The sequence below is a fragment of the Tursiops truncatus genome, chromosome 3 (assembly GCF_011762595.2).
Source record: "Tursiops truncatus isolate mTurTru1 chromosome 3, mTurTru1.mat.Y, whole genome shotgun sequence".
NCBI classification, from domain to species: domain Eukaryota; kingdom Metazoa; phylum Chordata; class Mammalia; order Artiodactyla; family Delphinidae; genus Tursiops; species Tursiops truncatus.
In genome coordinates this window covers 160,150,726-160,172,562 of record NC_047036.1, presented here as the reverse complement: position 1 = coordinate 160,172,562, position 21,837 = coordinate 160,150,726, and the positions used below count along the sequence as shown (strand labels likewise).

General features: G+C 47.8%; 1 protein-coding gene across 2 annotated transcripts in view; it reads right to left on the bottom strand.

Annotated features, from left to right (window-relative positions):
• UPF1 (UPF1 RNA helicase and ATPase) overlaps positions 1-8,933 on the bottom strand; it is a 36,494-nt gene extending 27,561 nt beyond the window's left edge. Inside the window, exon 1 of one of the 2 annotated variants that reach the window (XM_019926127.3) lies at positions 8,427-8,933. In XM_019926127.3, coding sequence (XP_019781686.1) covers positions 8,427-8,648 — 222 coding nt within the window. In that variant the 5' untranslated portion in view covers positions 8,649-8,933. The remainder of the gene's footprint in view (positions 1-8,426) is intronic. The other variant, XM_019926128.3, reaches the window with a different exon arrangement.
• Between the last annotated feature and the right edge of the window lie 12,904 nt (positions 8,934-21,837).

The window sequence follows — 21,837 nt, the reverse complement described above, 5'->3', positions numbered from 1 at the left end:
ACTAACTGTGCTGGTAAGAACTTTTAGACCATAAATTTTTACCCCAAACCTCATAAGCGTCATACCACTCAGCATGAAATAGACATTCCTGTCCCTCAATCCCCGACTATGCCAATGTCCCAGGGCCTTTGCACTCACTATCCCCCTGGCTTCTACACAGATGGCTCCTGGTCCTTCAGTCCCAGTCCACAGGGCACCTCCTAGAGAGGCCTCCCCTGACCCTATCTGAGGGGCACCAGTGGGGCCAGCTCTGCCGGTCCTGCTCCCTGCTCTGACCCCCGCACCTAGAACTGAGCCCACACCCCAGGAGGCTCTCACAGTGTTAGCTAAATGAACATATCTTCTCAATCAAAATATAAGGTTGAGATGTAAAATGACTCATCATTTATTCTTTTCTTCCACAACTTAAATAAAAAAGAGAGAGTGGGAAATCGCCTTTCCCTCAGGTGACCTGAGGCAGAGAGGAACTACCAGGTCTCTGAGCCCTGCCTCAGGAAAAGGCTAACAGAAGATCCGCTCTCCCTCAGCTTTTGAAAAAGTTTCAAAACTACAGAGAATGAATGACCCACACACCCACCATCTGGATCCACCAGCCACTCACATTTTGCCACATTTGCTCTCTCCCTCTCTTGCTCCGCACACATATGCACACATGTGTTCACACACACACATACTTTTCTGTTCCTGATCCATTTCAGAATCATAGGTCCCAGGACAAGGGCTTTCTCCACACAACCACAATATAAACATCACACTCGGGAATAATGCTGATGTAATACTGATATCTAATACACATAGACACATTTTCCCAATGTTCTAATAATGTCCTTTACAGTTTTTTAAATCCAAGACCCAGTTAACAATTACACATTATTTGTGATGTAATCTCTTAGCCTTCTTTAATCCATTAGTTTTAACCACAAGAAATTGTTGAGATTTGACCATTTTTGACCTACAATGAAGGGAACTTCACATGGTCCCACCCAACACAGCAGTCCCTGAGCTTTGGGTTAAAGGAGTTCTACCTGCCTCCCTCTTTTCAGTAGACCCTTGTTTTGACCAAATGCCAAGTCCACCCCTGCCGTTCATTTCAAAGCTCAAGAATATCCTCGACCTGTTTGGGGTGTCTGCAGCTCACCCTGTGCTGCCCCTGCCTGCCCAGCTCTGGGGTCAGCCACTCGCAAAGGAGCTCACAGACTGACATGGAATCCACCCACACCTGCAGGGAGAAGCCAGGCTGTGAGGAGAGGTTCAGTCCAGAAGGCAGGACACCTCACAGGACAATGACCTGGACCGGATCCTGGCTCAGTGGCATGAAAAGAAGAAGAGGGAGGGGCTGCCCAGAAGAGCAGGGCTGGAGACGTGACAATCAATCACATTAACACTAGACCTCACAGGGATCCGGACCAGGTAAATAATCTGACTGTGGAGAAAGGGAAGCCCCATGTATTCAATATTAGATGATCCTGAAAAACTACTGTTGGTGCTGTTTGTCTGACCACAGCAGTACGGCTATGAAGGAAAGATGCCCTTTTCATGTTTTTAGAAATGCATTCTAAATAGCATAAGTCTAAATGGTTGAGTATCACTAACTCATATGGCTCAACCTCAGAAGAGTGAAATGACAAGTTGGATTTGCTTTAAAACACTTCAGCAAAGAAAAAGAAAAAAGAGAGAAATGAAAATCTTCACAACCATCAAATCAAGAAGACAGATGGGGGGCTTCCCTGGTGGCGCAGTGGTTGAGAGTCCGCCTGCCGATGCAGGGGACACGGGTTCGTGCCCCGGTCTGGGAAGATCCCACATGCCGCGGAGCAGCTGGGCCCGTGAGCCATGGCCGCTGAGCCTGCGCATCCGCAGCCCGTGCTCCGCAACGGGAGAGGCCACAACAGTGAGAGGCCCGCGTACCGCAAAAAAAAAAAAAAAAAAAAAAAGAAGACAGATGGGCAGGATTTGCTTTATCTACTTATACACGAGAGAATTCCTAATAAACATTTTTACACAATACAGGTGGACAAGGTGGCTGCCTGGAATCTGTGTTAGCTCTGCAGAGCCATGCACTTGAAAGGAGTGATGGAAGATGAGCACAGCTTGTACCAAATGGCTTCTGCCTCGGGATGAGGCAAGCAACCCCTCCAGCTTCACTGTCAGCCCTGGCAGCTGAGCTATGCAAGGAGCTAGGGTAGATACGAAGGTGCTATCCTCAGTCATGACAAAGGGCTACTCACAGCTCAGCAGGCAGCCTAAATCAACTGTACTGTCTAGAAGCCGTCCTGGCAACAGTCCACAGGGATCCTGAGAAACCCGGCTCAGTTGTCCAACTTGCAAGCTGCTAGTGGACCAACACACATAAAAAGGCACAAGGACCCTATGCCAGCCATGGGATCCCAGGACCCGGCATTCCTGTTGTTTATCAGAGGAAGTAGGATTTTGCCCTCAAGGAAAGCTCTTCCGGCAAGAAGAGTTCAAAGCCCCCCAAGACTGGGGCCCCATAAGACTTGGAAAAGGGAGCACTAAAGACCCGGCCCGACTCACTGCCCCCTCTGCACCTCCCAGGCCACATTCTGCTCTGGGTTCCACTGAACACAATGGTCATCTTGGCCCTTCTCTGTGAGCTGGACTGTCCTATACCACCAAAAGACCACCCCTACCACGCTAACCACCACAACTGCCCCTCAGTTGAGAGCCACTGCCCACAATCTGCCCCTCCAGCCCCTGCGCACAGCGCTCTGGTGGGGCCTCTCCCTCCTGCAAGGCCTCTCACCCAGCTCTCGGGGCAGCACCTCCAAAGGTCTGCTGACCCCCTACTCACACCTCCCATCCAAGGGGAGCCCTGCCTCAGCCCAGGGGGTCCCGGGCCCTGATGTAAACCATCAGAAAAGAACTCACGACTGCTCTAGAGGAGTTATGAGGACTCGGGGACAACGGGGTGCTCAGCGCAGTGACGAGCATGTGCCTGAGGAGGAGTGGCCACCTGGTACTGTGGTAGTTCACACATGTGCGCACCTGAGGGCACACATCTGACCCCAGCGCTCTCTGCCTGAGCTCCCCTTCTAGCCTCAGCCAAACTCTGCCAGGTCTCCCTGCCACCTAAGGGCCCTTCCTCTCAAGGGAGGTCACGGCACCCCTCAGCAGCAACACAAGGCTCCAGGATCCAGCCCGAGCCCCTCGTCGTGGACAACAGCCCTTTTCCCTCCATGCCAAGCCCTGTGCCCAAGTTGTTCAGGGTGCACTTCCTGAACAACTCAAGGACCACCACTCACAAAGGCTTTTTTCCCTTTCCCTCCTCTGGGCCCTCACTGTCCCCAGGGTCAACTGCAGACTGGGCAGCACCTGCCATTTCTAACAAAGCAGCTGCAGTTGGCAAAGGACTCACTTTGACTCCCAGTGGGAGTCAGCCCTCCCCAAGCACAGCAAGACAGTGAAACAGAAGTACTGAGAGGACGGGCATTGAGAACCAGGCTGAGGAGGTCAGCCTGAGAGTCTGTGCAGAGGGAACAAAACAAAACGTGAACAGACACATGAGGGCTCCCAGGCTCACCACATGAGCAGTGTGGCCAGGCCTCAACTCCTACCTCTGAACACCAGCACAGAACCTACCTAGCACACGAGGCACCACATCTCCCCAGTGTGTGACCTGGAATGGGAAGCACGGGGTCACCCGATCTCCCTACCTTAGAGCTTTAACAAGAAACTACCAAGATTAGAAGGAGCAAAAATAGAAGAGGAAAGGAAAGGTGGCATGAAAGAGAACTCAGGACAGTGAGTGACTGTTGGGATGGCTACACAGCCCAGTAAATTTACAAAAAAAAACACAAAACACTGAATTGAACACTTAAAAACAAGAGGCCTCGGGAACTGCCTGGCGGTCTAGTGGTTAGGACTCCGTGCTTCCAATGCCAGGGGCCCGGGTTCAGTCCCTGGTCGGGGAACTAAGATCCTGCAAGCTGCTTGGCAAAGCCAAAAAAAAAAAAAAAAAGTATGTCTTACCTGCTTATATCTATGACCCAGATCAAGGTGTGTGAAATTGTAAAAATTATTAAAAAACAAACGAACAAGAGGACCCTGGTATATGACCATACCTCAGTAAAGCTATCATTTATTTATTTTATTATTACTTTTTTTTTGGCTGCACTGGGTCTTCATTGCTCTGCACGGGCTTTCTCTACCTGCGGCGACCGGGGGTTACTCTTCATTGCGGTGCACAGGCTTCTCACTGCAGTGGCTTCCCTCGTTGCGGAGCACGGGCTCTAGGCACGCGGGCTCAGTAGTTGCGGCTCGCGGGCTCTAGAGCACAGGCTCAGTAGTTGTGGCACACGGGCTTAGTTGCTCTGCGGCATGTGGGATCATCCCGGACCAGGGCTCGAACCCGTGTCCCCTGCATTGGCAGGTGGATTCTAAACCACTGCACCATCAGGGAAGCCCAGTAAAGCTATTAGAAAGATCCCTCTCTTTTTTGGTTGTGGGAGCTAGATTGATAGAGAACTTTGTTCTGCTGTTAATATTGGTATTGTATTAGTGTTACCTTTTCCCCCCAATCATGCTGAATCTGGGTAACAAAACTAATTGGGTAAATAGAGTTAGGAGTTATTTCGCTTATTAAGCAGTAACTGACACGTAAGCCCTCCCTTTCAGGGGTTTGGAACCAAACGCCAGAAATCCAATAAGAGGAAAGTACAGGTAGAACACATGCCAGAGCTCCTGCGAGGTTAGCAGCATCTCATCTCCAATTTTCTCAAGGCGTACTTATGTCACAGCTGTACTGAGTGTTCACGGAACAAAAAAGGGCTGACTCAAATTTTAAACTCACCACTTTTAGGAACCCCGGAACTATATGGAACTCACTCCTCACCATAAGCTGAGGGCCAGGAAGCAGAAGATGATCTGTTTACCTGGACAATCAAGGATATGCTGGAACAGCCTTCCCTGACTTCTGAAGGCAGCAGGTTTTGAAGAGTAGGTAGCAGTTCTTTATAATTTTATAAATTGACACACATCAATGTACATAAACACCGGTGAATCCATCAATAAAGGTAACAAACACATCCATCACCCTCAGTCTCCTCGTGCCTTTGCCATCCCTCTCTCCTTTCCTCTCCTCCCCACAACCACTGATCTGCCTTCTGTCACTGTAGGTTACCTAGCACTTTCTAGAGTTTTATATGAACAGAATCAAAGAGTATATACTCTTTTTTAAGTGCATCTTTCACTCACTGGAATTATTTGAAGATACATCCATGTTGCTGGCTGTATCAATGGTTCATTTCCTTTTTTTTGTTTGGCAGTGTTCCCAACTCTTAAGATTTTCACCATAATTCCAATGTTTGGAGGAAACACAATAGTAGCAACAGTCAAGGGGAAATATTCCAACTAGGCAGACCAGAAGGTCTGTAATACCAGCTATTATGCAAAGGACTTCCAAAATAACCTTTCCCTGCCCTTTGAGGGGCAGGGGAAGGGGCCAGGAAAGGGTCAAATACCCAAAAGAAAACTGTCCCTTTATCTTAAGGACACCTGTCAGGGCTTTGATAAATATCAGTTTCAAATAATAAACAAGAAAACAAGTGTCATTGGAACCAACTCAGAGCTCAGCAGGAGTCACCTCTGCCTGCCATTCTCCCACCCTGGCCAAGACACACATGTGTTACCTCAACAAACTTTCAGATAAAACCAACTGTGCAAAACTGGCAGTCAAGACTGATATCAAAAGTGGCTACACACCGGAAAGCAGTCTGGCAGCACCCGAAAAAGCAACAGGCAGTTGTTACCATACCACCCACCAATTTCACTGAAGGCTTATGTCCACACAGAAACCTCTACACAGACGTTCACAGCAGCATTTTCCATAACAGCTAAAAACAAAAACAACTCAAATGTCCACCGACAGGTAAGTGGATAAACAAAATGTGGTCTGTCTGTGCTGTGGAATATCATTCAGTCATAATAAGGAATGGAGCAGATACATGCCACAACATAGATGAGCCCTGAAAACATGCTCAGTAAAAGAACAAAAGACCACATACTATATGTCTATTTATATGAAATGTCCAGAGTACATAAATCCAGAGATAGAAAGATTAGTGGCTGCCTGGGGTTAGAGAAGGGAGGACTGACAGGCTAAGGGGTGCAGGGCTTCTTTTTATGGTGATGAAAATGTCCTAAAATCGACTGTGGTGGTGGCTGCACAACTCTGAATGTACTGAAGTCACTGAATTGCACACTTTGAATGGGTGAAGTGTATGGTATGTGAATTCTACCTCGGTAAAGCTGTGAAACAAAAGTGGTTGCCCAGCACTTGACAATCCACAGCCACTCATCCAATAAGATAAAATCAAAAGGCACTCAGAAGAGAAGCCCAGGGACTTCCCTGGTGGCGCAGTGGTTAAGAATCCGCCTGCCAATGCAGGGGACATGGGTTCGAGCCCTGGTCCGGGAAGATCCCACATGCCGCGGAGCAACTAAGCCCGTGAGCCACAACTCCTGAGCCTGCGCTCTAGAGCCCGTGAGCCACAACTACTGAGCCCACGTGCCTAGAGCCTGTGCTCCGATACGAGAAGCCAACACAATGAGTAGCCCCCACTCACCACAACTAGAGAAAGCCCGCACACAGCAACGAAGACCCAATGCAGCCAAAAATAAATAAGTAAATATATTTATTTATTAATTTAAAAAAAAAAAAAAAGAACCCAACTAGAACTCAGAGCTGCTCCAGGCTTGCTGTTTTATAGGCTACAGTTTAAACAGGATTTCCAATAAAACGATTACCTCTCACAACCCTGAGCTGCCACGGGTCATGGCACACTGCTCAACCAAGAGATCTTTATCCTCAGCCTTCCGGACACGCTGGACACAAATTACATACAGCACTATCTGGTCTATCCATTCATACATGAGTCCAGATTTCACGTATGTTTAAAAGTAACAAAAATATAGCTGTTATCCCCATTTTACAGCTGTGGAAACAGGTCTACAGAGTATGAAACTACAGGCGTTATCATGAGCCTCCAGCGGCTCATTCATTTCTCCATGCAAACTCTCCCCTCTCTCCTACCTTCCCCCACCATATGTAAACAAAACCGAAAAAACATACATATGGTGCACACCTGTTCTCCCTGATGCCCCACCCATCAAGCTTCTATTTTTAAGGAATCTGGGGTTAGCATGAGTCAAATGTTTTCTGCTTCTATTAGGGGCTAAAAGAAAGTCCAGGTGGGTGGTCTACCCACGGGAATGACTCATCCAACTAGAATGTAAGCCCCCTCCTCCAGGACAGGGTTTGAGCTCACTCTGGCTGAGGATGGGTTAGCTCCCCGCACCCTGGCGGTGGATCCTCTTGCTAAGAGACACCTATGACAAGGTGAACCCTATAGCTCCTCCCTGGCTGAGAATTCAGGAAAATAAACCTGAGGGAGGTGCCAGGCACAGGAATGGAATCTGAGATCCACAGGAAGATGGCTACATTCCTGGGGAGCCCAGCCCAAGACCACTGCCAGCCCCTTCTCCCACCCCGGGGCAAGGACCCAGGTCCAGGAAGTGTATGCCTAACACACTCTCATAACACAAACCCAAATTTAAAATAACTGAGCAGCCTTCGCTAAATGTTCACATTATTAAGAACAAAACTTTCTGACATGGCAGAACCATTTACATGAAACCCACTACCACGGCCCCATTGGAGGAACAAACTCAAAACCAACTTTTCCAAGGCAGGGCTGTGGAGTTACGTAACAGGTCGATTTCAGCAACAGGCAATGCAAGAAGGAAAAACAAAACGCAAACTGCTTCATGAATAATCTTAAAAGCCAGAGAGTGTGGGGTTCTCGATTGGATGCAAAAATTCCGTGTCTGCTGGGGAAGCCTCGACCCTCCTCTCGCCAGCATCCCAGGGCCCGGTGAAATTTGAACCCGCCGCACAGTGGGCATGAATGGGGGCGGGGGTGCCCCGATGGCTGCGACCACAGGTAAGGGAGTGGGGCAGGGCGGTCGCATCAGCCAGAGGGGGAACCGGAGCAGATCACCCCGGAGCTGGTTTGAGCAGGGCACTGACCCAGCTGGAGGAGAACTCGGGGACAAGTCGCCCCCAACCTGTCCAGAGACGGACCTAGGGCCGCTCACCTCGGACAGGCCCGGAAGAGGACTTGGGACAGATCACGTAAGACCCGGCCTGAGCTAGGTCCTGAGATCACTCGGACGCAACCAGAGCGGAACTTGAAGGAGATCTACCCGGGTCCGGCTGGAGAGCGGAAACTGGGGCAGGTTACTCCGGGCACGTCCTGAGCGGGAGATGCCCGTCCAGGTTACTCCGCACCCGGCCGGGCTGTGGGACCCGAGCAGATCAGCCTGGGCCCGGCTGGAGGGGAAACCGGGGCAGGTCCCCGACCGCCGAGGCCCGGCCCTGGCTTCCGGCGTCGCCATGTGCCGCTCACCTGCGCGTCGAGCTGTCCGGCCGCCGCGCCCGGGCCCGCGCAGACCGGGGCCCCAGCGCCGCCACCTCCGGGGCCGCCGGGGGGCGTCTGCGTCTGGCTGGGGAGAGTGAAGTCGGTAAACTCGAACTCGGAGCCCTGGGTGTCGGCGCCGAGCAGCTCGGCCTCCTCAGTGTCCAGGAAGGTGAGCGTCTGCGAGCTGGGCCCGTACGCCTCCACGCTCATGGTGCCGCCGCGTAGAGCTCTCAGGCCGGCTCCACACCTCACTCGAGCCCGCCGCCGCGCTGAGGCCTAGGCCGCAGGCCTCGGGCTGCCGCCGCCGCCGCTGCGCCCGCGCCCGTGAAACGGATCAAAACGCCCGCCGCAGAGCGAGCAGGGTCGAGAGTCACGCGCGCCAAACCGCCGCCGCTGCCGCCGAGCCTCTCAGCTTCGCCGCTTCCTTCGGAGCCGCCCGCCCTCGCAGCCCTCGGCAGGAACCGCCGCCACCGCTGCCGTCGCCGCCGTGCGCGTGCGCGAGCCCGACGCCAGCGCAGGTGCGCGTGCGCGAGCCCGACGCCGGCGCAGGCGCGCGCACTCCTTGAGGACGCCTCCAACCGCGCCCGGACTCCCGGAGCCTAGCGGGCCGACGGGACGCGCAACGTGCACGCGTGGGGGGCGGGGCTTCCAACTGCCGTCTCAGCAGACGCTCCACTACGTGGTCACGCCCCAACCGCTGCTCTGTGGCGCTGGGGCAGAGGTTGGTTTCGGATTTGGTCGTCTGTGTCAGGCGGTGGCAGTGTCTTGGGTTAACTGAGCGCCAACTGAATGCCTTACATAGGTGGAACACCCAGCTGGGGAGGCTTCACCAGGACGGTGCGGTGCGTCCCCATCTCTCGAAGAAGCTCCCTGGGCCTGTTAACCCATCTTTAAAATGGAGGCGCCTGGCACAAAGTAGCTGCTCAGTGTGCATTGGTTGAATAAATGAATGGGGACAGTCCTTACCACAGAGCCTAGCACGCGGAAATGGTGATTGCTGCTGCTCTGGACAATAATATTATTCAGAGGCAGTATATAACAAAGCGATTGGGAGTACTTGCTCTGAGTTGAAATCCAGACCTGACCACCTACTGGCTGTGTGGCTTTGTACAAGTGATTTCACCTCTCTGAGCCTAGGGTTTTCTCATCTGGGAAAGGGGAATAATAGCCATTAAGATGGAATGAGGAATAAATGAGCTACTATTTACTCCCTTAAGAAGTATTTATAAAGGAAAGCTCCATGTGGACAGGAGCTGACCATGTGATCATGGACTTCCCCAATGGGAAGAATAATGCCAACACACAGGAGGTGCTCAGTAAAAGTTCAGTTACTAGTTTCTGAGCATTAATTTCCTAACTTCTAGCCTCAGTTTCCTTTTTTGTAAAGTGTCTTCGAGAACCTGCCACTTCCCAAGATTCTGGGACTAAATACTTGAAGTCAGCTCACGGGGCTCCTGGTTTGCATGGCTACACTAAAAGTTCCTGATGCTGCATTGTTCCTCATTTTCCAATATTCCTGTCACAACATGATAAGAGTTTCCTTTTTCCTTCTTCACATCTTTTTTGGCTTCCTGTGCACTAAAATGTGGGAATATAAAAAATGAATAATTAGGTCCCCCTCTCCAGGGTGAGAGTTTAAGGGAGAATCCCAACAAGCCAACAGATGCTTTCAATAAAATGCAAAGCCCTCTATGGAAAATATCCAGTTGAATTGGTAGAAGCATTTAAGACCAATGTGGTAAAACTTATCAGAGTTTTATTTATTTATTTATTTTTATTAATTAATTTTATTTATTTATTTTTGGCTGCGTTGGGTCTTCGTTGCTGTGCATGGGCTTTCTCTTGTTGTGGCGAGTGGGGGCTACTCTTCGTTGCGGTGCGCGGGCTTCTCATTGCAGTGGCTTCTCTTGTTGCAGAGCAAGGCTCTAGTTGCATGGGCTTCAGTAGTTGTGGCACTCTGGCTCAGTAGTTGTGGCTCTCAGGGTCTAGAGCTCAGGCTCAGTAGCTGTGGCACATGGGCTTAGTTGCTCCGTGGCATGTGAGATCTTCCCAGATCAGGGCTCGAACCCATGTCCCCTGCATTGGCAGATGGATTCTTAACCACTGTGCCACCAGGGAAGTCCCCCTTATCAGAGTTTTAAATGCATGCCCTGCCCTGCATTTGACCTAGCAATTCCATTTCTAAGGATCTCCTCTTGTGTCCTACATACACTCACATTTGCAAAACGTTTTAGTGTATTTGATAATACACTAAAGCATATCTATTTAACACAAAAGAAGTCGGTAATGGAGGAATTGAAAAAAAAAGACATGACGTATAGAAAGCAAATAGCAAATGGCAGAAATAAGTCTTTATGTGTAATTACACTAACTGTAAATGGATTAAATTCTCCACTTAAAAGACAGAGATTGTCAGAACTGATTTTTTTAAAATCGTGGTTCAACTATGCTGTCTACAAAAGACTCACTTTAGATTCAAAGACAAAATTGAAAGTAAATGGAGAGAAAAAGACACTCCATGCAAATAGTAACCCAAAGAGAGCTGGACTGGCTATACTAATCTCAGATGTTAAGACAAAAATTGTTACTTGAGACAAAGAACATTATATAATGATAAAAGTTTCCGTCTATCAGGAAGAAATAATGTATTTTGGGTCTCTACCTAACAGTAGAGACCCAAAATACATGAAGCAAAATGTGACAAATTGAAAGGAGAAATAAACAATTCAACAGTAACTATGGTTTACTCTTGAGGAAAGGAGTCTAAGGCCTAGGGAGATGAAAATGTAGAGTGGAGTTGTCATTTAAGACCTACTCACCCAACCTGGGAGGTCCCAAGGATACAACTTTCACCATGACTGTGAGAAATAAATTTGTGAGGGAACCCCAGCATCCTGGAGGAGCTCTATGATCTCTCTTCTCTGTAGCTCAGAACTTATAACAGTAACTGCTGCCACTGAATTGGGAAACCTAAATGCAATGAGAGTAATTGAATCCCGGGTTGGCACAAGCCAAGCGGTGGCACTCAAACACCAAAGGCAAGGTGGGTGTCATTACCATAATGGACATCAGGGTCAAAGCAGCAATCAAGAAAAAAAAAAAATCAGGATAGTCTGACTCACAGAGACCTATGGCATTGGCTAGATGATCATGGTGTTCCTAGAAGTGAAATAGATGGGAAGCCTACTAAGTTCTTATTTGATCTGTTTAAGCAGAAAAGTTCTAGGTCAAGTGAACAAAAGTCTAACTTGAATCATAAAAATAGAGAGTCACGGCCCCTCAGTCAATCCTCAGACTTGATCCAGTTCACAAACCCAGAACATCTTTAAGGAAGATGAGGCTGAGTGCCCTTGAGGAAGGACCCTGGCACACTACCAAAAATTTGTATGTTAACATTTCTCCCAGTCTTCTCCAATGACACCTATAGCCCTTTACCAGGGTGACTGTGCACTGGGGAAAAGGAAATAATTAGGCCTTTCAGGAATTACTGGACACTGCCTCTGAACCAACACTAATTCTGGGAGACCTGAAACATCACTGTGGTCCATCAATCAGAATAGGGGCTTATGGGGACTTCCCTGGTGGTCCAGTGGTTAAGAATCCACCTTCCAATGCAGGGGACATGGGTTCCATCCCTGGTCAGGGAAATAAGATCCCACATGCTACAGGGCAACTAAGCCCGCACACCACAACTATTGAGCATGCATGCAAGCCACAACTAGAGAGAAGCCCAGCGCGCCTCAACAAAAGATCCTGCCTGCCACAACTTAGACCCGATGCAGCCAAAAAATAAATAAATAACTAAATATTTTTTTTAAAAAACTTAAAACTTAAAAAAAAAAAAGAATAGGGGCTTATGGAAGTCAAGTTATCAATGGAGTTTTAGCTGGTCCATTTCACAATGGGTCCAGTGGATCCCTGAACCCATCCTGTGGTATTTCCCCAGTTCTGGAATACATAATTGGAATAGATACACTTAACAGCTGGCAGAATCCTCACATTCATTCCGTGACCTATGGAGTGAGGGCTATTATGGTGGGAAAGGTCAAGTGAAAGCCACTAGAACTGTCTCTAGCTAAGAAAATGGTAAACCAAAAATAATACTGCATTCCTGGAGGGATGGCAGAGATTAGTGCCGACATCAAGGACTTGAAAGGTGCGATTGAATGCACATCCCCATTCAACTCTGCTATTTGGCATGTACTGAGGACAGATGGAGCTTGGAGAATGACAATGGGTTATCACAAGCTTAAGCAGGTGGTTGACTCCAGTTGCAACTGCCCTACCAGATGTGGTTTCATTCCTTGAGCAAATAAACACATTCTCGGTACCTGGTATGCAGCTATATAGGTGGCAAATGCCTTTTTCTCCATCCTTGTCCAAGATCAGAAGTAGTTTGCTTTCAGCTGAAGAGACCAGCAATACACCTTCACTGGCCTACCTCAGGGGTATATCAACTCTCTAGCCCCATGTCACAATTTAGTTCTCAGAAATCTTGATCACCTTTCCCTTTCACAAGATGTCACACTGGTCCATTATAATGATGACATTATGCTGATTGGACCTAGTGAACAAGAAGTAGCAACCATTATGGACTTACTGGTAAGACATTTACATGTCAGAGAGTAGGAAATAAATCCAACAAAAATTCAGGGGCCTTCTAGCTCAGTGTAATTTTTAGGGATCCAGAGGTGTGGGGAGTGTAGAGGTATCCCTTCTGAGGTGGCTTAAATTGTTGCATCTGGCCCCATCTGTCACCAAGAAAGGGACACAAAGCCTAGGGGGCCTCTTTGGATTGTGGAGGCAACATATTCCTCATTTGGGTGTGTTACTCTGGCCCACTTACCAAGTGACCTGAAAAACTGCTGGTTTTGAGTGAGACCCAGAACAAGAGAGGGCTCTGCAACAGGTCCAGGCTGCTGTGCAAACTGTTCTGCCACTTTGACTGTAAGATCCAGCAGATCAAATGGTGTCAGTGGCAGATAGCGATGCTCTTTGGAGCCTTTGGCAGCCCATGTAGGTGAAATGCAGCACAAGCCCTTAGGATTTTGGAGCAAAGCCCTGCCATCCTCTGCAGGTAAATACTTTCCTTTGGGGAAATAGCTTTACGCCTGCTACTGGGCCTTAGTAGAGACTGAACCCTTCACCATGAGCCACCAAGTTACTATGGGATCTGAGCTGCCATCATGAACTGAGCACTGTCTGATCCATCAACCCATAAAACAGGATGTGCACAGCAGCCCATCATCAAATGGAAGGGGTATGTATATAAGATCAGGCCTGGGCTTCCCTGGTGGCCCAGTGGTTAAGAATTCGGCTGACAATGCAGGGGACATGGGTTCGAGCCCTGGTCCAGGAAGATTCCACATGCCGTGGAGCAACTAAGCCCGTGCGCCACAACTACTGAGCCTGCAAGCCACAACTACTGAAGCCCACGCACCTAGACCCCGTGCTCCGCAACAAGAGAAGCCACCACAATGAGAAACCCGCGCACCAAAACGAAGAGTAGCCCCCCCGCTCACCGCAACTAGAGAAAGCCCGTGCGCAGCAACGAAGACGGAATGCAGCCAAAAATTAATCAATTAATTAATTTTAAACATATATATATATCAGGCCCAAACAGACCCTGAAGGCAGAAGTAAGTTACCTGAAAAAATGGGCCAAATGCCCATGGTCCCCACTTCGGTTACACTGCCTTCTCTCTCCCAGCCTGCACCTATGGCCTTATGCAGTTTCCTGTGATCAGTTGACAGAGGAAGAGAAATCTTGGGCCTGGATTACAGATGGGGCTGCGCAATACGCAGGCACCACCAAAAGTGGACAGCTGTAAAACTACAGCCCCTCTGTGACAGCCCTGAAGGACAGCCACGAAGGGAACTCCTCCCAGTGGGCAGAATTTCAGCCAGTGCACTTAGCCGTTCATTTTGCTTGGAGGGAGAAATGGCCAAATGTATGATTATACACCGATCCATAGGCTGCAGCCAATGGTTTGTTTGGATGGTCAGGGACTTGGAAAGAACAAGATTGGAAAACCGGGAACAAGAAAGTCTGGGGAAGACTATGTAGATAGACGTCCTTGAATGGCAGGGGTGGGGGAGGAATGCGAAGATATTTGTGTCCCATGTGATTGCTCACCAAAGGGTGAACCCAACAGAGGAGTATTTTAATAATCGAATGGACAGGATGACCCATTCTGGGAACACCAGTCAGCTTCTTTTCCCAGCCACTCCTGTCACCACCTAATGGACCATGCATGAACAAGTGGCCATGGTGGCAGGAATGGAAGTTATGCGTGGGCTCAGCCACCTGGACTTCCATTCACTAAGGCCAGGCCAGCTATGGCCACTGCCGAATGCCCAATCTGCCGACAACAGAGACCAACACTGATGCCCCAGTATGGCACCATTGCCTGGCCAGCTACCCAATGGCAGGCTGATCACTTTGGACCACTTCCATCATGGAAGAAGCAGCATTTTGTTTACTGGAATAGATGCTTACTCTGGATGTGGAATTGCCTTCTCTGCATGTAATGCTTCTACCAAGACTACCATCTGTGGACTTACAGAATGCCTCGTCCGCCATGATGGTGCTCCACATAGCGTTCTTTTGATCAAGAAACTCACTGCACAGCAAATGAAGTGTGGCGATGAATTCACTGGTCTTACCATGTTCCCCATCATCCTGAAGCAGCTAGTTTGATAGAGCAATAGAATGGCCATTTGAAGACTCAGTTACAGTGCCAGCAAGGTGGCAGTACCTTGCAGGGCTGAGGAAGCCTGTCCAGGAGGCTGCATGTGGTCTGAGTCTGATAGGCAGGATTCACAGATCCAGGAATCAAGGTGTGGATGTGGGAGAGGCACCTTTCACTATTACCACTAGTGACCCCTTAGCAAAACTTTTGCTTCCTGTCCCCATGACCTTATGCTCTACTGGCCTAGAGGTCTTCATTTCAAGGGGAGGAATGATTAGACCAGGAGAAACAATGATTTCATTGAACTGGAAGTTGAGACGGCCACCTGGCCACTTTGGGTTCCTCATGCCTCTGAATCAACAGGCAAGGAAGGGGGTGACTGTGCTGGCTGAGGTGATGGATCGTGACGTCCAAGGGGGAAATTAGCCTTCTACTCCACAATGGAGGTAAGGAAAAGCCTGTCTCGACCACAGGAGATCCCTGAAGTCATATCTTAGTATCACCATGGTCCTGTGATTAAGGTCAATGGAAAACTACAACAACTCAGTTCAGTTCGGACTGCTAATGGCCCAGACCCTTCAGGAATGAAGTTTGGGGTCACCCTATGAGGTAGAAGACGATGACCACTCAGGTGCTTGCTGAGGGCAAAGGGAATATGGAACAGGTAGTAGAAGAAGGTAGTTAATACCAGCCATGACCACGTGACCAGTTACACAAGTGAGGACTGAAATTGTCATGAGTATTTCTTCTTTTTTTTGTTATGTATGTGTGTGTGTAATATCTATATATTCTTCCTTCTCTTATCCTCTTATCATGGAACATGAGACATATTGACTTTATAGTACAGTATTTAAGTATTGTTAGCTTTACATTGTAGTATTTAACTTAAAGTTTATCAAGAACAAAAGTAAACATCACCCAAGGACTTTGCATTCTCCTCTAGAGAAAAGGTTAATGCATTTTCATTGTATACAGGAAAGTTGTATTGTGTTAGGCAAAATTATGACCTGGTTATAATTTTGCCTAACACAATAAGTAACTGCATGACACTTTATTTGAAAATTAAGTATGGTTTAAGTACATGTGTATGATTGCCAAGTTGACAAGGGGTGGACTTATGATGGTTAATTTTGGGTGTCAACTTCACTAGGCCATGGTATCCAGATATTTGGTTAAACGTTATTCTAGATCTCTAGGTATTTTTTAGATGAGATTAACATTGAAATGAGCCAGGCCAAGAAGGACAAATTCTGTATGATTCCATTCCTATGAGGTACTGAGAGTAGGCAATTCATAAAGATAGGAAGTAGAATGGTGCTTGACAGGATATGGGGGAGGGGGAATTGCAACAGGGATGGGGTTTCTTTGGGGGATGATGGAAAAGTTCTGGAATGAGATAATGGTGATAACATTGTGAATAGACTAAAAAATCAATGAGTTGTCTACTTCTTTTTTTCTTTGGCAGCGCCGCTCGGCTTGTGGGATCTTAGTTCCCTGATCAGGGATTGAACCTGCACCCTTGGCAATGAAACCATGGAGTCCTAACCACTGGACCGTGAGGGAATTCCCTGAATTGTCTACTTTAAAATTATGAATTTTATGTTATGGGATTTTATCTCAATTTAAAAGTCGCTCCTCATCAACATTTTGGAAGTTTAAAATATGTCCTCAAGGGCTTCCCTGGTGGCGCAGTGGTTGAGAGTCCGCCTGCTGATGCAGGGGACACAGGTTCGTGCCCCAGTCCGGGAAGATCCCACATGCCGCGGAGTGGCTAGGCCCGTGAGCCATGGCCGTTGAGCCTGCGCGTCCGGAGCCTGTGCTCCACAATGGGAGAGGCCACAACAGTGGGAGGCCCGCGTACCGCAAAAAAAAAAAAAAGTCCTCAAATCCTTTGACACTTTTTTCGATTGCCCTCCCCTTGAGTGTAACTGGACTTAGTGACTTGCAGCTAATGAATAGAAGGCAAAACAGAAGGTGACAGAAGAAACTGCATGATATTGGAGGAATTGAGGTTTCTGCCTTGCCCTCTCCTGGTCACTCACTCAAGGGGACACAAGTTACCACATCATGAGGACACTCAAGCATTGCTGTGGAAAAGCCTCAGGGAGAAGAACTAAGATCTCTCACCATCAGCCAGCACCTGCTGCCGCCCATCTGTGGCAATGAATCCTACAGCCCCAGGAGAGTTTCCTCGGGCTCCAGCTCTAGCCAATAACTTGACCACAAGCTCCTAAGAGACTCTGAGCCAGATCCACCAGGGCAAGCCACTCCCAAATTCCTGACTTACGGAAACTATGAGATAACAAGGTCTATCTTTTTAAACTACTAACTTTGGGTATAACTTGTTACACAGCAATGGATAACTAACACAGACGTACAAGATATTTAATTTCAGGTTAGTTGGTAAAAGCAAAGGATTCCAAACAACTTAGGTGTCCATCACTGGTAACAAATGACTTGTCCCAACCCCAGATTGGGTTGTTACACCCCTAAGGGCAGGACAGCCTCAGCTGTCATGGGCTGGGTGATATCCTGGCTGAGGTGCCTTAGGAGGGAAGCCAGCCCTAGAATGTGGTCTGGAGCAGCTGAGCCCCAAGCCCTTCCATTGCACTTTAGTTCTCCAGCAAAGCTGGAGACATGGTAGCCAGAATTCCAGACCCATGCCTTATCCCTCCTTTCCCTGTCACCCCAAGACTTTCCTTTCCCTTCCTCTGATGGAGCCCTTTTCAGAGCCAGCATTTGTAACTGAACAGGACCCTGTGGGGCCATCCCAGGACAGACCCCACCTCCCATGTCTTCCACCTGCCTCTTGTCTGCAGAAAAAACTTTAGCCTCCTAGGCCTTTCCCAAGTGCCAAAGAATAAATTTAATCAGAGAAGTGGGAAAATTCAGCTAGAAAGGAAAACAGTCAAGCAAGACAAAATAATTTCAGGTTAGTCATTAAACAAAGTCAAGGACTTTTAGTTCCTTCTCAAGGGCTATAGATAATATTCTGAGCCATGTCCTTTGAGTTATTTTGCAGATACTGAAACTCTTACCAGGTAGAAGTTAACTGCATGCTGACCACAATAACATAGACCCCCAGATCAGCTGGAACCGGAAGATTGATGATGTTGACTCCCAATTACCTCACCACCAGCCGATCAGAAGAAAGTCCATGAGCTGATCACACACCCCACAACCCCGCTCCCTCACTGTCTTTAAAAACCTTTCCCTGAAAACCATCAGGGGGAGCCTTTTGAGGGAGAGCCTTTTGAGGGAGAGCCTTTTGAGGGAGAGCCTCTAGCTGCCTGTACTCCTTGCTTGGTGCCCTGCAGGAAACGCTGCACTTTCCTTCCCCACAACCTGGTGTCAGTAGATTGGCTTTGCTACAAGTGGGCAAGTGGACCCAAGTTTGGTTTGGTAACACATGGATCATAATTTTGATTAAATTATCGTCAGTGTGATTCTTTGTCGAATGTTCATTATTGTTTTGGAGAGGATGCTGCAGGTCTCCCACCCAGATCTCCTTTACTGGCTGGCGCACCCCTACCCCAGCTGCTGTAAATATCATCTGCTAACAGCTCACAGCCACCCATCGTGAATTGCCCTCACCCGAACTGCCTCACCAGGGAGGTTATGCCCCCCAAAACGCACATCCCCTAGGGAAGCCCACACCAAGGACCAACTGGCATGGGGAACCAGAGGCCAGACCCCTTGCACCAAAGTAGGAACAACTTGGGCTTCTCATGCTCCAGGGTCCCCCCTAGGTCAGTGGAGGCTTGACACCAGTTGAGCCCACTTCCTTGCCTGCTCCTTCCCTAAATTGTCCTGCATCCTTCACTCCCTCACAAGTTTCCCCCAAACTCACACAACCTTGGATCTCCATCTCAGGCTCAGCTTCTAGAGAACCCAACCCAAGGTGAGGCAGAAATCAATTCTCTGAAGGCAGGAACCGTGTCAGTTTCATTCACTGCTGTATGCACAGGGCCGAACACAAGACTTAGCACACAGTAGGTGCTCAGTAAATGTTTCAGTGGCCAAGTCACAAGCCCATATTACTGCTTGGGGAGAACATGGAGGAGACCTATTACCCATGTTTATAGGTTGAAGGGATAACTAAAAGGATCGTCACACTTTTTCAAAATCTTCCATTCTCAGTCACCTCTGGCATGTTTCTCCTGCAAACTCAAGACCCATCAACATCTTCATGTGCTTTGAGCATACAGAGGCCAAGGGCTCCTCAAAAAAGAAGGCACGTTGATCTACTTGTTTCTTTTGTTGCTTGTGCTTTGGGTGTCATTTTCAAGAAACCTTTGCTAATCCAAGGTCATGGAGATTAACCCTTATGTTTTCTTCTAAGAGTAGTATGATTTTAGCTCTTACATTTAGATCTTTGATCCATTTTTGAGTTAATTTTGTGTATGGTGTGAGGTAGGGGTCCAACTTCATTTTTTTTGTATGTGGCTATCCAGTTGTTCTAGTACCTTTTGTCAAACAGATTATTCCTTCCCCATTGAATGGTCTTGGTACCTGTTATAAAATGAATGTTTGTGTCCCCCCCTAAATTCGTATATTGAAACCCTAACCTCCAATGTGATGGTATTAGGAAGCAGGGCCTTTGGGAGGTAATTAGGGCTTGATGAGGTCATGAGGGTAGGGCCTTAATAATGGGGATTAGTACCCTTATAAGAAGAGATGCCAGATCTCTCCCTCCCTTCCTCTCTCTCTCTCTCTCTCTCTCTCTCTCTCTCTCTCTGCCAGGTGAGGGCACAGCAAGCAGGTGGCCCTCTACAAGCCAGGAAGAGAGCTCTCACCAGGAACTGAATTGGCTAGCATCTTGATTTTGGACTTACAGCCTCCAGAGCTGTGAGAAATAAATGTCTGTTTAAGCCATCCAGTCGGTGGTATTTTGTTATAGCAGCCCAAACGGGCTAAGAAAGCATCCTTGTTAAAAATCAATTGATCATGAATGTAAGGCTTTATTTCTGGATTCCCAATTCAATTTTATTGATATATTTGTTTATCCTTATGCTAGTACCATGCTGTCATGATGACTATGGCTTTGGAGTAATTTTCATAATCAGGAAGTGTGGCTTTCAAAGTTTGCTCTCCTTTTTCAAGGTTGTTGTTTGGGGGGAGAAATGTCTATTCAAGTCCTTTGCCCTTTGTAAATTGTTATTTATATTTTTACTATTGATGTGTAAGAGTTCTTTTTGGATACTGGATACAAGTCCCTTGTCAGGTATATGATTTGCACGTGTTTTCTCCCATTCTGTGGGTTGTCTTTTTCATTTTCTTGATGGTATCATTTGTGGCACAAAAATTTTAAATTATGATGAAATCTAAATTATCTATTTTTCCTTTTGTTGCTTTTGTGCTTTTTTCATCATAGCTAAGTGTTGCTTATTCTAAGGTCACAGATATTTATTCCTATATATGATAGACGTCCAACTTTATTCTTTCACATATACATATATATATATATCACAATACATATACATCACAATACATATACAATATACAATACAATACATATACATATACATCACAATACATATACATTGTAGATATACAATTGTCCCAACACCACTTGTTGAAAAGACAGTTCATTTCCCATTGAATTGTCTTGGCACCCTTGTCAAATGCGTTTTTAGTATGAGTGTGTGCCATGGGACAAACTTAGGCTAAAAACTTTTTCTATGTTTATCTGAAATTCAAATGTACCTGGGTATCCTGCATTTGTATTTGCTGAATCTGGCAACTCTATACTGGCATCTAGTGGGTAGAGGCCAGGGATGCTGTTAAACGTCCTACAACGCTCAGGACAGCCCTCCACAAAAAATGAAATCTTACTCAAAATGTCTATGGTGCTGAGGTTGAGAAACCCTGGTGTGAAACAAATACAGGGATAGCATCGCTTGACAACCAGCACACCAGCAACTCTGAGAGTAGGTGGGATCTGCCCATTTTTCAGGAGTGGAAACTGAGGCTCAGAGCAGGTGAAGCAAGCATGGGAGGTCGTGGGCAGTGGGGATTCACCTGGATTCTCTTTAAAAATCACCCAGGCGAGGGCTTCCCTGGTGGCGCAGTGGTTGAGAGTCCGCCTGCCGATGCAGGGGACACGGGTTCGTGCCCCGGTCTGGGAAGATCCCACATGCCGCGGAGCGGCGGAGCGGCTGGGCCCGTGAGCCATGGCCGCTGAGCCTGCGCGTCCGGAGCCTGTACTCCGCAACGGGAGAGGCCACAACAGTGAGAGGCCCGCGTACCGCAAAAAAAAAAAAAAAAATCATCCAGGAGAATCTGTCCCAGAAGAGACAAAGAGGCTCTTCAAAGGGGCCTGGGCTACCCGCTATGGATGCAGGCACCACAGATCAATCTCCAAGGATCCCCCCCCAGCCCCCACCCCTACCAGACACTTAGCCTGAGAAGATCCCGGGCACGCCCGGGCATTTGCATCTTAATGCTACCCCAGGAACTCCACTCAATGTTCTGTAATAACCTATTGGGAAAAGAATCTGAAAAATAATGGATATATGTGTATGTATAAATGGATCACTTTGCTGTATACCTGAAACTAACAAAACATTGTAAATCAACTATACTGTAATATAAAATAAAATTTCAAAAAAGCACATACTAACCCAGAGCGCTTCTTTAGGATGTCATATGGAGAGGATGAAAAATAAAATAATGCTTGGTCTAGCCACATTCTCATCACTGGAGGGT